General features: G+C 41.1%; 1 protein-coding gene across 1 annotated transcript in view; it reads left to right on the forward strand.

Annotated features, from left to right (window-relative positions):
• Positions 1-870: 870 nt before the first annotated feature.
• Positions 871-21,864, forward strand: part of LOC121980436 (chlorophyll synthase, chloroplastic-like) — a 43,193-nt gene continuing 22,199 nt past the window's right edge. The window contains exons 1-4 of the mRNA XM_042532469.1: positions 871-1,192; positions 1,273-1,329; positions 1,399-1,496; positions 20,922-21,009. Of these exons, the coding sequence (XP_042388403.1) occupies positions 1,072-1,192; positions 1,273-1,329; positions 1,399-1,496; positions 20,922-21,009 (364 nt within the window). The 5' untranslated portion in view covers positions 871-1,071. The remainder of the gene's footprint in view (positions 1,193-1,272; positions 1,330-1,398; positions 1,497-20,921; positions 21,010-21,864) is intronic.

The raw sequence follows: 21,864 nt of genomic DNA on the forward strand, positions 1-21,864 counted from the left end.
TGAAACATACAAGCATTGGAAATGAATTGCTCTGAGTTGTTGAAAAGCTTCTGGACCAAGGCTATATTAATAGCCTTGGTCGGGGCGCCCTGGGGGAGATAAATTTTATCCCCCAACGTTCAGATCGAGACAAAGCTTGATCCTGGGAAAAAGTCAACTCCGGGCGCCCCGGAGGGGTCCGGGCGCCCCGGTCAGCTCCGGGCGCCCCGGACCCAAAAGTCAACTTTGGTTGACTTTTTCAGTCCGGGTCCTCTGCTCCGGCTCTGGTCGCCTCGGTCCGGGTCTTCAACTCCGGATCTGCTCGCTTGGGTGATCTCGGCCATCCAGAAAAGGGCTCACCCGAACCCAACTTCTGATTTTCTCGAGTGGGCTTTCGCTCCGGCTTCTCATCCCTCGGAATTATCGCGTGTTTCCTTCTCGTCGCTAGCGTACTCATCCACAGTCTTCGTCCCTCGGACGCACCGTGTATCGTTCTTCTTGTTAGCTACGTGCCTGCGTCTCTTGTTCCTCGAGCAGTCTTCATATATATAATATGAATCCTTTTATTTTTTTAAAAAATAAAAAATGTTTTTTGAAATTTAGTACGCTCTTTTGATTTTCCCAAAGAAACTCCCGTTCCATACGTCAGCGATCTTTCTCGCAAGACGAAAAACAACCCGCTGTCACACACCCACACAAACAAACAGTTGTGCACTATAGCGGACTCTGCAGACTGCCGCTTCAAATTCCACGTGTTATTTCTCTCGTTAGATACGTCGGAATTCCACCTTTTTTTTATTTTTTTAAAAACAAATATCTTGAATCTTTTAATCTTATTGTTATTTCTCTCGTCGCGTTCAAATGTAATTTGAATTTTTACATTAATTTAAATGACAAACGGGACTGTTCATTCGAAAGGAAGAGGAGCAGGCTAACGAAGTCGTTGAGCCGCGGGGCATCAGGCCATGCCAGTGCCTCGCGACGGCCGAGTTATCCGCCTCGCGTCTCGACTTCTTCCCCCGTTCCATCCCCGCTCTCCAGAGTCTCAGTCCTCGGACACTCCCAGGCCCCGTCCCTCCGATCTGCTGAGATATGGCTTCCGTCCTCACTGTTGTCTCCTCTTCTTCCTTCGCCTTGTCCAGTCGCAGCCCTCATCGCCACTGTTCGCCGGCCGTCCGAGCTCCTCCACCCTTCTCTTATCGCTGCTACTTAAGTGAGTCCATCTTTTCAAGCTTTCCTCTCGCTACTCGCCGATTTTATCATATTTGTTTTGACGATTTGAGATCTGAATAGGGGGCTTCCAGCGGAGGACACTTACCGTGAAGGCGGCTGAGACCGACGCCGACGAAGGTTCGCATTCAGTAGGATTTCGTCAGTTTTACCTCTTGCGTCTGCTCTTATGATGTTCGTTTGCACCAGTCAAAGCTGCGGCGCCTGAGGAGGCGCCGTCAAGTAGTGGAGCGGGTGGGTCTAGCATCAATCAGCTTCTTGGCATCAAGGGTGCGGCTCAAGAATCGGTAAACCTTACGAATGGAAAGATGTCCTATCTATTACCACTACAAGCCCCCTTTTCTTCTGATGGAATTGGTCTATTTATTACCACTTTAAGACCCCTTTTCTTCTGATGGTTACATCTTTTGAATAATAGATATTTGGCTACACAATTGGTTGAATTAGTTCAAACACCAGATAAATATGCTCCGTGATTTTAGTTCAACAAGACTAACTATTGATCTAGTTCAGGAACAGATTTACGCGAATGCGTTTTTTTTTTAACAATTTTGTTGTGGAAGCCCAAGTTACTTTTTCTGTGATTGAGTGGGTACTTTTTCTGTTCTTTCAAGTTATATGGTTCATTGATTATTGGTAGGGTGTTTATTTGCAGAAGCTGCTATAGATTGTTTCCATTAGCAGATAGTCTCTATGATTTAGTTATCACCATATACATCCCTTCAAGTATCATTTTAGCTTGCTCATTGACTTTTCCTTCTTCAATCAGAAAGCATCCATTGTATAAGTTAGTTCTTCGTTCCATGGTTTGAAATCCCGTGCCATCCAAAATGGACGGTGATCCGGTGGTAAGGACGGGGGACCCTCGTTGGCGGGAGGTCAACGACACGTGGAGGTCAAGGGTCAAGAGGGTCAGCCCCGAGGTCGTGCCGAGTGGACCGAGGTCATGCCGAGTGGACTGGCGGGCCGATCGAGCATTCGGCCGACCGAGAAGCCGACCGGGAGGCTCCCAGGCCAGACGAAAGACAGCCCGACCAGAAGGCGGGTTTCCGACGCTCAAGGTAAAAGAGTCTTTGGGCCGAGCGGACGGGCCGCTCAGCCGAGCCACAGGATAATAAGGCGCAATCCAATCCGAGCACATGAGCAGGGCTTCTCCGCCCGGTCCGAGGTACGCGCATTCCCGGAGACCATGAGCGCCGAGCGACCGGTCCGCTCGGCTCGGGAACAGGCAAGAGGCGCAAAGGGACAAAAGGGACAGCTGGTAACATCATCCTCGAGACACCTGCCGTCGACAAACAGCATGGTCGGCGGCCGGAGCGGACAGAGTATCGTACGGTGGAAGTTTCCACCATCACATCCGGGATATGCTCGGACGATTGCGGAATGACGTCAGACATGCTTTTCTGACACAATCCCACTGAGGTATGTTTGGGGAAACGTGCACGCATCGAGAAGCGTGCCCGCGCCTCCCCGGGGTCCTATATAAGGACCCCCAGACTCCGACGGAGGTATGCGATTTCTTATCACTGTAGCCACAGTAACGTTGCCTTGTTCTTCTTCTTCTCCACTGCCTGACTTGAGCGTCGGAGGGTCGTCGTCGGGAAACCCCTTCCGGCTCGGCTTCTTTGCAGGTTCACCAGAGATCCACATCACCAGTCGAAGACAGCGGAGAGTGCCACGTCCCCAGTGTCCATCGACTCAGCGCTCGGACAGGATCAAATTGGCGCCGTCTGTGCGAACGCACCTGAATCCGAGCAAATCCGATCGCCATGTACAGGAGTCCGCAGCCTCAGCAGTGGGTCATTCAGCCGAATATGGAGACCGAGCGGATCATGTATTCGTTTGGGGACAGAGTAAGAAGCCAACCGGCACATACGGAGACGCGTCTCACGCGCTGATCCCCTTCCATCGAGCACTGTTCCACACTCCAGTAGAGGAGCTAGGCCGAGCGGATAAGGAATGAGGATCCTCCTCGGATGACGTGCCCATTCAGGATGCACGTAAAGGGAAAGCACCAAGGAATGATGATTCACTCGAGCGGATCAATCAACAGTTTTCTCAGGGAATCTTGGATGACCCTCTGCCAAAGCACTACATCTCGTTGACGATCGGTGAGTACAACGGAACCACCGATCCGGACGACCACGTGGCCCAGTTTGATAATACGGCCACACTTCATCAGTACACCGATGGGGTGAAATGTCGGGTCTTCCTCACTGCACTTTTTCGGTCACCGCAGCGCTGGTTCAGACGAATGTCGATCGGCTCGATTTATAGCTTCAAAGACTTTCGAGCGGCATTCTTACACCACTTCGCCAACAACTGCCGCTACCAGAAGACGAGTGTTAACCTATTTTCCTTGAAATAAGGGCCAAAGGAGGTACTGAGGGTCTACATCAAGCGCTTTAACCAGGTGGTCATGTATATTCCATCGGTCTCCTTGGAAGTATTAGTGAACGCCTTCGCCCAGGGGCTCATCGAAGGAGAGTTCTTCCGCTCACTCATCCGGAGGCTGCCGAAGGACTTCGACCACCTGCTTAGGAGGGCCACAGAGTACATAAACGTAGAAGAGGCCCAAGAAGAAAGGAGGTGTCGGCCGAGCCCGCAGGAGCGCCTGAGCGGTGACCACCTAGTAGCCATCAGCCACCCAAGGGGCTTCGAGCAGGTGGAGCACAGCAACAACAGGTGCTTAGAACGCATGTTGTAGAGCATGTGATAGCCAGTCGCCCAAAGGCGGCGAAGGGAAAGCTATGAACACTAATATTTTGCTCGTTCCATCAGTCGGCAACCCACAACACGTTCGATTGCTACAATCTGGCGCCAATTGCGAGCTAACCGACTTCTCGAGGGTATCGACGCCAGTCACCATCACCCGATCGGCATAAGAGGCGCCAATCAGCGGGGCGACGAGATGATGATCGAGCGGCGTCAGCATCAACCTTAAAGGAGAAATAACACAAGTCCCGCTTGAGCTTTTGTTGAGCGGACTAGGACGTCGGCTCGGGAGGAGGAAAACCGAAATAATGCCGCTCGAGGAGAGATCAGAATGATCGCCGGAGGGGCCGACCGATAGTGATTCGAATCGAGCGAGGAAGTCACACGCCTGACGCCTAGAAACACATGCTGTTGGATGCAGTAAGGAAAAGGCCGAGAGACTTGAGATCAATTTTGGCTCCCGAGACCTGGAGGGAGTGTAGATCCCTTACGACGATGCCCTGATCATCTAAGCGGTAATAGTTAATTTTACTATTCACCGAATCTTTGTTGATACCAGAAGCTCAGTGAATATTATATTCAAGAAAGCGTTCGACCAACTACAAATTGACTGAAGCGAATTGCAGCCAATGACGACCCCACTCGCAATGAAGTATTGCTGATCGGCTAGGCTCGACTGGCCATATTGCTCGGAGAGGAGCCGCTCAAGAGGACAAGGACCACGAACTTTATTGTGGTGGAGACGTTGTTCACCTACAATGGTATATTGGGCCGACCAGCCATTAATAAGTTCCGAGCGGTGGTATCCACATTCTGCTAGAAGATCAAATTTCTAGTGGATAACAAGGTGGGCGAAGTTGAAGGTGATCAGCTGGTCGCTTGGTGATGCTACGTCGAGATAATCAAGTCCGAAGCAAGAGCCGCGCAGAAGGCCCCACGTTTAGAAGTGAACGCCATCAAGGAAGAACCTCTCGCGCTGGTCTACGAGGAAAAAGAGGAAGTCCAGATTCATCCCAGCCGATCGGAGGCCACCACTTTCATAGCTGCTGACTTGAAAGAGGAGAAGAAAGCGGAGCTGGTCACCTGCCTTAGGCGAAACCTCGATGTGTTCGCCTAGTCGGCCCACGAGCTCCTAGGCATCTCACAAAGTGTAGCTCAGCATGAGCTTCACGTTCGACCAGACGCTCAACCCGTGAAACAACGGAAGAGGGACTTCAGTGCAAGCAGAACCAGATCATCCGGGCGGAGATAGAAAAACTGTTTGAAGCCGGTCACATCCGTGAGGTTCAGTTTCCGGCTTGCCAACGTCGTGCTGGTCTCTAAGTCAGGCAACAAATGACGAGTTTGCATCGACTTTCGTGATCTGAAGAAGGCTTGCCCGAAGGACTTCTATCCCCTGCCCAAGATAGACCAGCTAGTGGACTCTACGGCGGGTTGCGAGTTGATCGACATGCTTGACGCATATCAAGGTTACCACCAAGTGCCGCTTGCTCAGGAGGATCAAGAGAAGGTTAGATTCATCACTGTCGACGGAACTTATTGCTACAATGTTATGCCCACCGAGTATGTTGTTGACTCGGCGTTGGTAAGGCAAAACGGCCATGAGCAACAACTTTTGTATATTTCCTAAGTCATATATTAAAAGATGTAAAATTCTACTACACCAATCTCGAAAAATTGGCTTTCGCACTAGTACTCGTTGCTCGGAGACTCCGTTCATACTCTCTATCACATCCGATTGTCGTGATGACCAACAACGCCTTGGGAAGAGTCCTTCTCAACCTAGAAGTATCCGGATGGCTGATTAAATGGACAACCGAGCTGAGCAAGTTCGACATACAATATCAGCCCAGGACGACGATTAAGGCCCAGACCTTAGATGATTTTATCACTGAGGTCCAGAACACCGAGCCGGACGCAACTTGGAAAATATATGTAGATGGATCGTCCACTCGGCAAGGTAGCAGGATTGACATTCTCTTGATTTCGTCACGGGAGGACAGGATGCAATTGTCCGTGCGGCTAAACTATCGGGCCACAAATAATGAAGCCGAGTATGAGACCCTAATAGTCGGCTTGCAGGTGGCTCAGCACGTCGGAGTTGCAAAAGTCTTTATTCACTCGGATTCTCAGCTGGCCGCTCAGCAGCTATTGGGGATGTTTGAAATAAGCAATTTTCGATTCAGGTTATATGTAGAAGCATTCGAGAAGTTGAGGGCAGGCTTCCAAGAAGTTATTATACAAAAGATCCCCCGATTAGACAACCAGACCACGAACGAGCTAGCTAAGTTAGCCAGCTCATTATTGTTGGTCGTGATAAGCCAGTCGATTGAGCAGGTCTCACTAGTGGCACACATCGATAGCTTAGATGGACTAACCTTTCCAAGCTACTGGAGGACCTCATTAATAGAATTCCTCCAATTGGGTAGCACTCCAGCCGATCAAGATGAAGCTCGCCTGTTGAAAAAGAGAATCGGACGATTCACGTTGATCGGAGACCAGCTATATAAAAGAGCTTTCTCAAGACCGCAGCTCAAGTGTGTCTGACCGGAGGACGTCGAGTACATCCTTCAAGAAGTGCATCAGGGCTCCCGCGGAAGTCATCTGGGCGGTAGATAGTTGGCCCAAAGATCCTGTTGGCGAGATATTTTTGGCCCAGACTACAAGATGATGTCATTTCAAAAATATCACAACATCCAGTACCGACCGATTGAGGAGATGAAGGCATCCACGGTGTCTTGTTCGTTCGACTAATGGGGCATGGATATCGTTGGACCATTCCCCATAGCGATTGGCTAGCGAAGATTTCTGCTCGTTGCAGTAGACTATTTTTCAAAGTGGGTGGAGGCCAAGCTGATAGCCAAGATAACCGACCATATGGTCATCAAATTCATATGGCAGAATATCCTATGTTGGTTCGGCATCCCTCGCTGGTTGGTATCGGATAACGGGAGGCAGTTCGCCAAACGGAGACTCAAGGAGTGGTGTGAGGGCTATGACATTGTGCAAACTTTCATCTTAGTGGCCTACCCTCATAGCAACGACTAGGGTGAAGTCACCAACCGGGAGATCCTTAGAGGGTTACGGGCTCGTCTTGACCATGCTGGAGGTAGCTGGTCCCAGCATCTTGTGGGCAAATCGCACCACACCAAGAGATGCGACCGACGTCACTCTGTTTCACCTAGTGTACGAAGAAGCGGTAGTTCCATTGGAGGTCGGAGTAGAGTCCGATCTGGTGCAGCTTTACGACGAGGGAAACATCGAGCGGAGATTGATGAAGCTTGACTTGGTGGAAGGAGCGAGAGATAAGGCAATGTTCGGCTGATGGCGTATAGGCAGCGAATGAGGCAAAACTACAATCGAAGGGTGATCCCAAGGTCATTCTAGGTTGGCGACCTGGTGTGGAAACGAATAAAGCCGGTCGACGACGTCACCAAGCTAGAGGCTCCCTGGGGAGAACCATTCAAAGTCGTTCAGAATCTCCACTCCGGAGCCCTATAGGACATAAACAAGAGAAAGCTCGAGCGGCTTGGAGCGCGAACCATTTCCAGCTCTATAGGGTCGGGTGAGAGGTGCGTGGTTAAATCCAGAAGTATTTGTATAAGTGTGTGTCTTGTGAATGCAGGAAGACAATGAATAAAAATTTAAAGTATTCCAGACTCTTGTGTCGTTCGGCCAAATTAAAAGTTGAGCGGCGACTATAAACCCTAGTCTACGTCAACAGTCGAGCGGCGGTTATAAACCCTTGTCTACGTTAACAGTCGAGCGGTGATTATAAACCCTTGTTTTCATCAACAATCGAGCGGCGACTATAAACTCTTGTCTTCGTCAACAGTCGAGCGATGACTGTAAATCTTAGTCTACGTCAATAGTTGAGTGACGACTATAAACCCTCGTCTACGTTTTCAACAGTCGGACGACGACTATAAACCCTAGTCTACGTCAACAGTCGAGCGACGACTATAAACCTTATCTACGCTTTTAACAACCGAACAACGGCTATAAACTCGAGTCTACGACGAATAATAGTCGAGCGGCGGCTCTAAAACTGAGTCAACCCTAAATAAGTTAAAAGGATGAGTAGTGACTAAAGCAGAGGAGCATCGCTATGATATAGCTGGAATGAGCATCCGGACGTCTCTGAGACTAGTTACACTGATGATCAGGAAAGCAGTGAGCTATACTTAAAATTTCAAGAAACGCTAAGATAGCGTTTGGTTAAATGATGGGAATGACTATGGGTATGAGTTTGATAGTAAGGTGGAATGAGAATGAGAATGGAAATGAAACCCACCTAGTTATATGAGTTTTGTTGATTTCCATAAATCTAGAAATCATTCCCAAATTATCATTCCCAAACCCACAATCCAAACACTATCTTTTATTATCATTCCATTCCCTCATTCCCAAACCCATCAACCAAACACCCCCTAAGTAGTACAAAACTTCATCGGAACCGAACAGCGAGGCATGAAGGAATGCTAGTAAAAATTAACAGAAGAAAGATGCATCGAACGAGCGATCATGCATTGTCACTTAGAAGTTTTTTACAAAACATCGAGAGACATTACAAAAGAAGGTCTGCGGAGCAAAGATGGGGGTCACTCTAGGTAATCTAGCACGTCATCCGACAGCGACTCGGTAAGCTTCTCCCGGTTGATCACCTTGTTGGTTAGTGCGGACGGTAGATAGCCGTCGTCCTTCAGCTGATCAAGAGTCCTATCAATTTCGAAATTGAAGAGGCAAAGCGCTCGGTTTGTGAACTGATCGTTGAAGGCGTCCGAGCGGAGATAATCTTGCTTGAGGACTTCAAACTGACTAGGCTTGTGTCTTGATAAATTTGGAGGGCCGATTAGGATGCCTCCAACTCGGCCTTCAATGATTCCAAGTCAGCATCCTTGGCGGTGAGCTGGACTTTCACTGCAGCTCTGCCGATCGACTCTCTCGCTCGATCGTCAGCGCGACCTTAGCCTTCTTAAGATTCTGAGCTAAGACCTGGCCTCCTTATTCTTGATATCCAGGTCCTTGATGGCTCGGAGCTTTCGGGCGTTGACGAAATTGATCTTCGCTTCAAAGGAGTTGACCTGCTTGTTAAGCCTCGCCAGTTGCGAAGCCTGCTCAGCACTCTTGGCCTTCTCCGCTTGTAGCAGCTCGGAGCTCTTATTCAGATCGGCCTTCAATTGGGCTGCCTCAGCAGTTAGCTGCTCCGTGCGTGCTTGAGCGGCCTCTGATTGGCTGCTCGGAGCGTGCAGCTGTTGGATTTCATGCTCCAGAAAGGTCAGCCTTTGACACATGGCCAGACTCTCAATCCAATACTACAACAACAATAATATTGTAAGTGCCGAACGAATGAAAGCAAGTAAATATAAAGGCAACATACGTACCCAGTGGCCATCTGGGTATGGCTGTTCGCGAGCTCCTTCAGTGAGATGACCGTCGCGCAGGCCCGGGCATCGACCCATATTTGTGCTAGCGACCCTTGAATCCGAATATGATGCTTGGGGGTACGGGACGCGACATTGTCCGGGTTGCACCATTCATCAGTGGGCAAATGGATGATGACCGTTATTTGCCTCTGGTCGCTCGAACCGAAAGGCTCAGAAGTCGCTCTCCCCGTAGACTTGGACATTGGGGACGGCCAGATGATAGATACTTGTGCGGCCGACAAGGATTGCGGTGGCATGAAGGCGATCGGCGACGCACAGATAGTCCCTGACGGCAGCCTGGATAGGGAAGGTGTCCGGTCGGAGGATAGTGAAGTATAGAGCGCTGTAGCTCCTTGCTCGGGAAGAGCATGCGTTGATGTTTCACCCCGTTCGGAGTTGGCTCGGACAGGGGTTTGCAGGGCAGAAGTGACGGAGCCGGAGGAAGCTTCCCTGTGGTGCCTCTTGCGCCGTATCAGAGGCTCATCGGAGGTAGTTGACTTTGAGGCCACGACGATCGACAGCATGGAAGGCCGTTCGGGAGAAAGGTCTGCTGTAGCAGTTGTGGCTTCGCTAGTCGCTGTTTGACTCCCTCTACCCTCGTTGGCCGGTGCATGTTTCTCTTCCGCCTTGCTGAGCGGGTCGTCAGAGTGGGTGACCGGCTATAGACCGCGACTCTCCAACTCGGCCACTCCCGCGGCGTTGATTTCTGCGTCCACAAGCCTGCTTTTGCTAGCCAAACGTGCCCTCAGCATGATGTGGGCTGCAAAAAAGGAAGAAAAATCAATTAGATTCAAAGATGAGAAGAAAGAGCATACCTAGGCTCGACGGCAGGCGTGTTCGGATTGGGCTCAGGTCGAACACGTACAGGACGCCCTCCAACAATAGCTTGTGGATATGATACTTCTGACCGGTCAAATTGGACGTCGCTTGGAGATAGTCCGATCAACTTTGGTAACTCCCGAGCGACGGAGACTGCATCACTTTCATCTGCCAGCCGGTGAAGTCGGGCCGCTCGGGAAAACGAAAAAAAAAAATAGTATTCCTTCCAATGTTTATTGGAGGTCGATATTTTGTCAAAAAAGACTGAGCCCACGCGGGCTTGGAATAAAAAGGTGTCAGGCTCGGATAACTTAGGATAATAGAAGTAATGGAAGATCCGAGGCGTCAAAGGGATGCCGTGCAGGCGGAAGAGAACTACTACCCCGTACAACATCCTAAAGGAGTTCGACACTAATTGATATGGGGAGATGTGGAAATATTTACAGCAGGCGGAAATAATAGGGATGAATGGGAAACCGAAGGCTTGTACAAAATTGGTCCTTAAAGAAAGTCAAAAAGTTGACTGGCGGTTCGTGCGACCGGTCATAGGCAGAGGGAATGACAATGGTATATGGATTTAAGCTAGTCTATCTCCTCCCCGTTAAACCTAGACTCGGTGGAAGTGTACCAGAGCCCGGGGACGGGCATAGGAGGTTGCAGGAAGTTGGCCATCGAATACAAAGAATTCGAGAAGAAGCAACGAACAGATTCAATGAAGGAAAAGGAGAAGAAGCTTACTGAAGATGGTCGCCGGAGAAGAAGAGGAGAAGAAACGTCGCAGAGACTGCTCGAAGACGAAAACACAAGGAATGAAGATGACGGCGATGCGAAGTAATGTTTATGAAATTTGCATGGTCTTCTAGAAATTGAAAGGACGTCAACTCTTATTGTTGGGCGCCCAGACAAGAAAGTCCAGAGAAATGGAAAAATTCGCTAAGTGTTGGCGTCAACCATCCCAATCGGTACGGATATCCGACTATGGTATAGTCGACCGGCCGATCCAACACCAAGCTTATGAGGTATGATCGAGCGCCAGCTACACACCCAGGCCAACATATGAAGCAGTGCGGCGAAGTAATGTGATCCGATCGAAAGATCGAGACAAAAAAGGAATGGCCGGTCGGCGAGTTAAATCACCGAATCATCGACTAAATTTCGCAGCTCATTACATCCGAATGATGATTAGGAGATATCAGTCGACCAACATCCAGAGCACAGAGAGTGTCCGATCGGCGGAGGTTACCCAAGGCACTATTTGTCCAGTCAGTCGGACTTGCAACCTCTTTTGACTAGACTTGAGGGGAAGACTTGTGATGCAGTGATAAAAGGAACCCATTAAGTGTGGGTCAAAGGAGGACGTGGAGGTCAAAGTCAAGGAGGTCAACGTCAGAGGGCCAACGAGCCCATCAAATGGTATCCGAGCGGAGCTCTATATCATGGGCCGATCGGACATGTTTTGCTTGACCGACAAAGGGATGGGCCAAGCAAAGCGCCTGTGCAGCCAAGATCATCAGAAGTTCGTCATGGATCAGAGGAGCGTTGAGATGACCGGTGCGTTATTCTGGTCGGGCGAGAATATACTATAGAGACTCGTTGCCGTATGGAAGAGTAGCCGAGTCCATTCGAGCGGAGAAGTACTTGGCCAAGCGGAGGAGTACTAGGCCGAGTGGCTATCTCGCTTGCCCGATCAGTGGGATCGCTGACCTATCTCGAGATATCCTTTTGGGAGATAGTGTTGCCAACATGGGACATGGTCAACAGGCGGATTGTACGACGACAAATCGGAGAACGTGCCCATGACCAATTGGAGAACGTGTCTATGACCAATTGGAGAACGTGTCTATGACCAATTGGAGAACGTGTTCGCGACCAATGGGATAACGTGCCCACGCCTCGAAAAATGCGCATGTCGCCCACCAGGGCATTATATAACGTATACCAGTGGAGGTACGCGTTATTTACGATTCACACCTGTATCTACTGTTACTCCACATTTTTCCTCTTTCTGGTGACTGACTTAAGCATCGGAGGACCAACGCCGAAGACCCCTTCACTAGTTCGGCACTGACGTTTTTTATGTTGCAGAGCGGAGTGGAGTTTACATCCAGTCAACACGATAGCCACATCCCCATCTTGCCATCTTTACGATTTTCGGACAGGATCAGTTATAAATATAATATATTATTGGTAATAGTTATAAAATATTAAAAATTATTTTAAAATTTTAAAATAATTTTTAAAATTAATAAAATATTTTATAAAATAATTTAAAATTTTTAATATATATTTAAAATTGAATGTAAATTTAAAATAATCTAAATTTTTTCTTAAATATAATTCTTAAACATTTAAATAAATTTTTAAAAAATTAAAATTTATAAATACATTTAAAAAATAATTTTATAATTATTTTTGAGCTTGCAAATAATTTTATAATTTTAAATTAAGTTTTGAAATTTTAGAATTACATATTTTTAAAATATTTTTTTAAAAAATTAATAGACATTATCTTACAAGAAAATATTGAAATATGAACTCAACATCTCAAAATATTACATTAATAGTGAGCATATTTAATAATTAAATATAAATAAAATTAATATATATTTATATTTAAAATTTTAAAAAATATCGACATAGCACGAAACTATACCAAAATCATATTGTTCTGGTTTGGAGTTGAAACTCCGGCACGAGTCAAAATTTTAAGTCATGCTTTGTTCATTTACTGATTATCGTATTGTATTGCGGTCATGTTTACGGAGTCAATGGCATTGTGAGAATGCCAAATTTTTGGGGTATTAGGCCTTATGAATTATTTCTTGACTTACAAAATAGGAACTTAGGAAATGACATTTTTTTTTTCTAGATTGATCTCTTTAGTCTCTAGCATCCCACTGATAGCATTGCAGGAAGCCCATGTTACCTTTCATACTGTAAGCGGACCATCCTTAATTACACAATAAAATTCTATCCCAAAGCCATGCAACTTACAACTCTATTAGAAAGTAGAACAAATAACTTTTAGACCAATTTTCAAGTGGATAAGATGAGTTGTAGTAGTCTCATTTTGAGGTGAGGTTGCACTTGTTTATGGACTGAACAAGATTCTGGGCAATTAGGAACAACTCTATTAGAAAATGTAGAGATGATTTTTAGACCAATTTTTACCTGGATAAGATCACTTGAGCAGTCTCTGTTTGAGATGGGAATTGCATGTCTATCGGCTGGATGAGATTCAAGCCAATAGGGATCAAATTCTACTTTTATTTGAGTTTGATTCAAATTAGATAGTTTTTTAGAAAACCCGATCTTCTAGTATTAACATCTGTTGTTACACAATACATGACAAGAGGAAGTTCTCTGTCTTTAGTATGCTGCTTGTCAAGTGAGAAATGTTTAGAACAATGATAGTCTGATAGTGTTTCTCGTGAACTGAGGTGTTTGCTTGGAAGTTCCTTAGCAAGGCATCTGGTGAGGGAAAATACTGGAAGTGCTGCTGTCTGAGATGCATAATATTGTGTCTGAGTTGGTGTTTAGTGCACAATCTGTGATAAATAAAGAAAAGGAGAAATAGTAGAAGATCTTTACAAAAAAATATCATTCAACTATCTTCCATTCCGTGGTGTGGGTTTGGTAGAAAAATAGTTTGTAAAACAGCTTGTGATTAATGAAATAGAAGTTAAATAATGTCAACACTTCAAGGGAATGAGTTAATGAAAAAATTCATTCGGTAATTTCTTGTCTCTTGCTAAAATATTCAGAAGACAACCTCATGATACATCCACAACCTCTCAGTTGCATGCCTACAAAGGGAGATGGTGATTCCACTTTTCACATATAGCAATAGGGGAAGAATATGAATAAAACACCAAAAATGATACGGAAGTGAAGTGAGAATAAGTCACATCTGTAAGTACCCCGTTGTAGTTTTGATGTGGTCAACTAAGTTATGTTAGGTCCTGTGTATTTGATCTTTGTGTCTAAGTGTGTAGGAGCTTAGAAACACAAGAAGTCGAGCGGAAGAAGTAGCTAGTGAGAAGGATGACACAGAAAAGGAGCCGATTGGCTCGGTGCATTCGAGGGACGAGGTGCTGTGAAAGAGTACACCGGTGGACGAGAAGGACGTGTGCAACATTTGAGGGACGAGAAGCCGGGAAGGAAGCCTGCTCGAGAAGAAGGTCGGAGTTGGATTCGGGTGAGCTCAATTCCGGATAACTGGAGCATCATCCACTCAAAGAAGACCCGCCTTCAATGCTTCATGGAAGGCGCCTTCTAGCCTATGGAAGGCGCCTTCACTAGCCATTATCTAAGGATAAAGTTTTATTCTCGGCGGATAAAATCTATCCGATGGAAGGCGCCTTCAAGTTGTGGATAATATTTTCCAGGGTCTGACCTCTGGAGATAGGAAATATTCAATAACTCTTATATTCATTTCCTAGCATATTCTGAGCGTTCAACTAGTGTAAGAGGCTTCTCCGCCTTTAACGAAAGAGACTTTATAGCTTAGTTTAAAATATCGAGCCGTTCCGCCCGAAACTCACATTTTTTACCGTTCCGATGGGGGACCGGCACTGGCACGCAACCAGTACAGCACGTGCGCGATAAAGAAGTTCGGATCATCATCGCGTGCGTCCAGTTGCGGCACAGTGCATGATAGAAGGAAAAAACACCACATATAAACGATGAAGACTTACCTGGAAGCATTAGCGAGGGAGATTAGGTCAGTGCCAGTGAGGGCAACTGGCTTAGTAGCGGCGGCGACGCAACAATCACATTTCTTCGACAGGTACCATAGTAAATTTTCAATTTAAGTAAAGAAACTGAAGAGTTTTGCGACTTGAATTGCGAGCGAGATCGCGAGCAGAGGAGGTGATGGTGGACGACAGAAGAATCGACGAAATCGCGATTCACAGAAATGAATAGGGTTTTATTAAAAACTTCAATATAACAGTTTTAATTAAAACTGTTATATTGAAATAAAAAAATTTATTTATATATTATAACTTATAATTGTTATAACTATTATAACAGTGTTATATTAATTTTTTATAAAAATTTATATATATAATTATATAATATATTATTTAATATATATATAATTTCTAATTAATAATTAATTATTATATAAACAATAATTATATATATAAATTAATATTAATTAAATAAATTGTTAATTAACTAATATAATTATAATATATAAATTTGTTTTTATTAATAATAAAAATATTTAAATTTTAAATTGATATTTGTAATTTATTAAAAATCAAATTAAAATTATATACATAAATATGTAATATATTATTTAAAATATATATAATTTCTAATTAATTAATATATAAATTATAATTAACTAATATAATTATGATATATAGATTCATGTTTTTATTATTTATTATTAAAAAATAAAAAATAAAAATATTTTAATTAAAAACTTTGAATTTGTAAGTTATTCAAAATTATATCTTAAATTAATTTTATAAATAAAAATAGTTTAAAATTTTAAAATAATTTAAAAATCTATAAATAATTTAAAATTTTTATAAATGATTAAAAATTATTATAAATTTTAATCTTTTAAATAAATTTAATTTTTCAATGTAATATAAATTATAGTATTTAATATACAAATTATATAGAATATTTATAAACAGAATTATATAAAGTATAGTATAATATAAATAAATCACCAATTTCCTTTTATATGACTTAGAGTTTAACAAAATTAATTAGTTAAATTTAGCTATTTTTCATGCATCGAAGTTTACATCTCTTTATCAATCTTTAATTTTCTAATTAATTCCTTAATATTCTCTTAAGTAAATTAACTTAAATTAGTCAAATATTAGCAATTTGATCATTTATGAGCTAAAATTTATTTACGCATGTTATAGCTCACTTGCTTTTTATTTTCGCTTATTTTATGCATAATTTTAGTCATTTTTTGCTATTTTTTCACATTTTATGATTAAATTGTAATATATTTTTCCTAAGTGAATTATCATGGATTAGTATATTTTTATAAATAAATAATTAAGTAAACTAATAATTAAGTTATATAATTATTATAGATAAATTAAATTTTAAAATTATTTTTATATTAAATAAAAATAAAATAAAATAAAAAATAATAAAATTCTATGAAATTATTATGGAACTATGACAGGAATCTAGTAAAATTTATCTATTAATTATTTTTTATATAAATATCTAAATATTTTATTACATGTATACATAAATAATTAAATTAGAGGAGAATTGTTAAACTGATTATTAATTGAATAAATAATTTAAATTTTTTATTTATTAACTAATTTATAGTAAATTTTGTCTATTAATTATTCTCTATATATCTGAATTAATTATTTCATATTTACTTAAATAATTTAATTAGTGATATATTAGAAAATTTTATAAGAAAAATTGTTAAACTGTTTATTAATAGAATAATTTAAATTGTTTATTTATTAGCTAATTTTTTAAAATATATAATTTTCCATGTTTTGAATAAATTTAGTTTTAAAATTATATATAAATATATAAATAGTGATTGTTATTATATAATATACAAAATATTTAAACACTAACTCTGTAGATATATATTATATAAATTAATAGATAATTAATTAAATTGATAATTAATAATATAATTATCATATTTATTAATTAAAATTTTAATTTTATTAATATCTATAGTTATGAATATTTAAATTTATATAACGCATAGGTAATGACACCCAAACAACAATCTTATGATCTATCTTGGAGACATGCACGTCGATTAGAAAATCGATTTCATTGACAATGTTTGCATTGTGATATGATTGGACATGACAGTGAGATCACACGTCTAAAACAATATCTTGCTGGTGGATATCCAGATGTCTCTAAATGGCCAAAAGTTTCTCAAGAAATTCGTCGTGCAATGAAAGACGAACTTGATGGCAAAAAAGAATTAAAGTATAAACAATAACAACAATGTGAAATGCTTGATAGACGAAGCTTTAAAGAACCAGTCTTTGATGAATTTGAAGGGCATGGTGAAGATCCAAATGACGAAGAATTTTTAGTAGCTCTTAGTGCCTCTCGAACTCAATATGAATATGAGCGGCAGATGCAAGATAGTGGTGCTATAATTGGTGCTAGCGGAAGTGGCTCAACTACTGCAGCAACATTGGGAGGAGTGCAAGTGTTCGTGTTACTTCAACACAAGGTGGTATTGGTCGTTTCTTTCCTTCTATAGGACGAAGGCGTGTAGTTGATATTGTTGATATTGATCCACTAGCATTTCCAGACCAAGATAGCAAACAGACTAGGATTGATGATGCTTATACAAGGGAGAAGAAGAAATCAATAAGTCAAATATTCCTAAATTTTTTCATTTCAATCGAATTCCTCCCAATGCAACAAATAACACATACTACCGTAGCATGGTGTCCAACATTAAAAAATCTGGACCTAGTATTCAACCTCCGACTGCTTATGAAATTGCTAGTCAACAAGTAGAGGAAATCAAAACTTGGATCCTATAATGCAAGAAACAATGGGGCTTATATGGGGTTACATTAATGTGTGATGATTGGATAGGATCTACACGAATGAGTATTATTAATTTTCTGCTATACTGTAATAAAAAGGTGTTTTTTCATAAATCTGTTGACGCAACTGCAGATTATCATGATGCATCTTATATATATCATTTGATGGATAATGTAGTTCAAGAAATAGGTGCAGAACATATAGTGCAGGTAATTACAGACAATGGTGCCAACTTCAAGAGGGCGGGAGAGTTATTGGAGCAAAAATATCAAACATTATTTTGGACACCATGCGCAACACACTGTATTGATTTGATGATGACAGATATCGGTAAACTCGATATAGTAAAGAAGGTAGTGAAAAAAGGTCAATCATTAACAAATTCCTTTATAATCATCATTGGGTGCATGAATTAATGAGGAAATTTATTAATGGGGAGATTCTACGACCATGAGCAACTAGGTTTGTAACTCACTTTCTCCTATTAAAATCATTGTTTCAGAAAAAAGTCGGATCGAAGGCCATGTTCATTTCTGAAGATTGGGAAACCTCTCGATAGTCTAGTTCTACTGAAGGAAGGGAGGTAAAAAAATTATTATATTTGCTAGATTTTGAGACTATATTTCAGATATTCTTATAGCAGTAGAACCCTTGTACGTCGTTTTATGTAAAGTCGATATGAACAAGAAGTCACAAATGGACAACGTCTATCATCTAATTCATGAAGCAAAAGAAGAAATTAAGAGACGTCTACAATCACCAACCAAGTATCAATATTATATTGATATAATCACTACAAGATGGGACAACCAAATGGAAAACATATTCATTTGGCAGGTGTGTATATTTTATGATACAAAATTTTTAATATTGCTATTAATAATTATATATGCTTAATTATTTTAGGTTATTATCTCAATTCGGCATATTAATACTGTTATAATCTTGCCACAAATGAAGATCTATTAGTAGCCCTCAGGAATGTAATACCAAGACTCAAAAAAAAAATAGAGAATTAGCTGTTGAGGCTATTAATGAAAGTCGATCATTTCGAGAGGCATATGGTTCTTTTAGCGATTCTTTTGCAGTATCATGCATATATAAAATGGATGTAGGTAAATATAGAAAAACTTATTACTAATTATTGTCAACAAATATATATATTATTTTAATTTTATTCTTATTTATCTTATAACTGAGTGGTGGCTACAATATGGAGGATTAGTCCTAAATTAAAAAAAAATTGGTACAAATTCTCTCACAGACAACGTCTTCAAGTGGTTGCGAAAAAAATTGGTCAACTTGCTCCCTTATTCATACAAAAGTACACAATGGTCTTTCTTATCGTCGCTTGGAGAAGATGGTCTATGATCATTATAATATGCGTTTTCAACTAAAAGCGATAACAGAAGAACAAGAACAGGAAAAACAAGAATCTAGTGATGTAGATTCATTTGATATTGGATTTGTCCAAACTGAGGGTGATCCAATGATGGACTGGCGGAGCGCCGTTGAGGCTGAGAATCCCTTACTTGATGAAATTGGAGATCCACCAAGACCATCTCAATTTCTTACTCAAGAGATTGAAAAAATACAAGCTAGAGGAGATGTCAGTGAAGAATATAATGATGAGACTTTTGACCAAGAATTTCGATTTTCTGGATCACGATCGACACGTTCTCAAACATCTCAACCTCAAACTCAACTAAAGTTCGTAGATAAAGACAAAGGTAAAACTCCTGCAATTTTTACTAAAGAGAAAAGAAAAGTCAAAACTCTTGCTTTTAAAGAAAGGGTTAATTGAGAATTAGTGAAAATCCACTCAATGCAATTGATGAGCAAGAACATGATGATAGTGATGAAACATCATCACCTTCTGACACTATAGTCCGACGAGAAGTTCGAAATGATGATAGTGATGTCAATATCAGTACAAGAACTAATGGAAGTGGTGGCAGTGGTGATGCATCTGGTGGTTGTAGCACTTATGTTCCTCCTACTCCGGCACCGGAGCCTTGGACATGTGAGAGATTGCACACATGTAACCCAAGATGATGATCACGGAAGTAGAATTATTAAAACTCAGTATCAACGTCGATCTAAGGGTGACAAACAAAAGAAATCCTATAATTATCAAGATATGCGGGAGAGTTTAACTGAGATTGATTCTGATTGAAGTTCATCATACTCTCAGCCTTCTTATTATAGTTCGAATGCATCATATGATGATCCATTATATCAGAGCTCAGGGACGTATACTTATCCTTATCCTGTGCCTGTACTTGTACCAGTTCCAATTCTAGTAGTGCTAGTTCAAATTCAACTTTCAATGGTCAATCGAGACATGCTGATGGACATGTGGAGAAATTAATATCAATATTACATGTCATGGGATGATAATTTAATCTGGGTATTGGAAAACTATGGAGTTGATTTAAGCAGATCTGATTCACGTCCCTTCTTTTGGTATTAGTAAGGTATTGTATTATGATATATCAATTTTAATTTGAGTTGTTCATATATCAATTTTCTTTAAAGAAAAATATAATTATTTGTTTTTGCCTAATATTTATATTTAAAAATTAAAAACTACTGAAATTGTATCGGCACGATACGATACCGAAACCATATCGTTCTGGTCTGAGACCGAAACTCCGACACGGCTCGAAATTTTAAATCATGCTTTATAGTGCTTTCATTTGTCTTGGATTAACAACCACGTAGAGTGTAACCAAGTAATTCTTCCGCCTCTTTTATTTTTAGTTGTTAAATTAATTTGTTATAATTATGTTACTAATCTGAGTTGAAAATCAGGAAAGGATTATTTTTTATTTTACGAGCAATTCATCCCTCTCTTGTCGGCCTACCTGTGCCAACAACATCTACATAGCCTAGAAGGTTTAATTTTTCAGGCTGGGTTAGCTACTGATAATATATATATATTGTCAAGATCAAACTGGGACTGTGTAATACTTGCTGCGTAGAATCCTCGACCCCGGTTAAAATGTTGGCCATTGAGGTTGTGAAAGAATTAATATTCAGTAGATGATAAAACTATTAGAATGAAAATTTCCATTTTCCCACTTTTCTCCCTCATGGTATTTAGCATTTTTCTTTCTAACATGCTTATACTAACATGCGTATTTGTATGTTCGATTTAAGTCACATTTTGTACTGGTCCAATATTGAACTGACTTCTCTTATAAAACACAGAATAAATGGAAGATACGTCTTCAACTTACAAAACCAGTCACTTGGCCTCCACTAGTGTGGGGAGTGGTTTGTGGAGCTGCTGCTTCTGGTAAACAAAGTTTTTTCCTACGTCAGTTGATAACTTGATCTAGTTCATTTATTATATTCACTAGTTTTTTATCAGATGAGCAGATAGCATCTCCTTCAAGTAATATTGATGTGCTCATAACACAATCTGTCTGAATTGAGCAAGTTATTTGGTTCTCATTTAAGTTACCTACATGGTATTTATCCTTAATAATATGAAAACTTTGGAATATGAAAAGGTCACTGAAAATTTTCTGTGAAAAGGGACGAGTAAAAACCCATCTATAAGCATGTTTATAGACTGTGTTTATAGTTTTTACCATATAATTTCTTAATAATTATGCGTATTTTCCATCACTTACTTCTTGGTCAATTACCCATTTGTTAAAGATCTATATAAAATTTATCTTTTGACTGTGTCAGATAAATTTGGTATACGAATTCTATCATAAATATTATCCATACGATTTCATCAACTTGTACACTTGAGAAGTGAAGAGGGAAAGATTTGGGATAATTTCCCTATGAAGTCCCTTCCACCTATGTATATATTATTCATCAAAGGAATATTACATTTAGTGTCTTGTAAAATATAGTATTTACAAATGGGTCAATAATACTCTCCTTAAACTGTCCTTAAACTGGAGCAAGGTATTATAAGTCAGCTAATTGATTTTTAGAGCTCATAAATGATGTAAAAATTTCATTATACCGCTCTTTCTCACTAACAAAGTGACAATCAATCTCTATGCTTTATTCTCTCATGGAACACTAGATTTGGTTATCATAATATGACTTTATTAGGTTCTTTAGGAGCAGATCCCAACTTAGTCAATTGTTGCTTAACCCTAGCTAAGATCATAGCTCTATATTCTTC

Source organism: Zingiber officinale, chromosome 5A (assembly GCF_018446385.1).
Source record: "Zingiber officinale cultivar Zhangliang chromosome 5A, Zo_v1.1, whole genome shotgun sequence".
Classification (NCBI taxonomy): domain Eukaryota; kingdom Viridiplantae; phylum Streptophyta; class Magnoliopsida; order Zingiberales; family Zingiberaceae; genus Zingiber; species Zingiber officinale.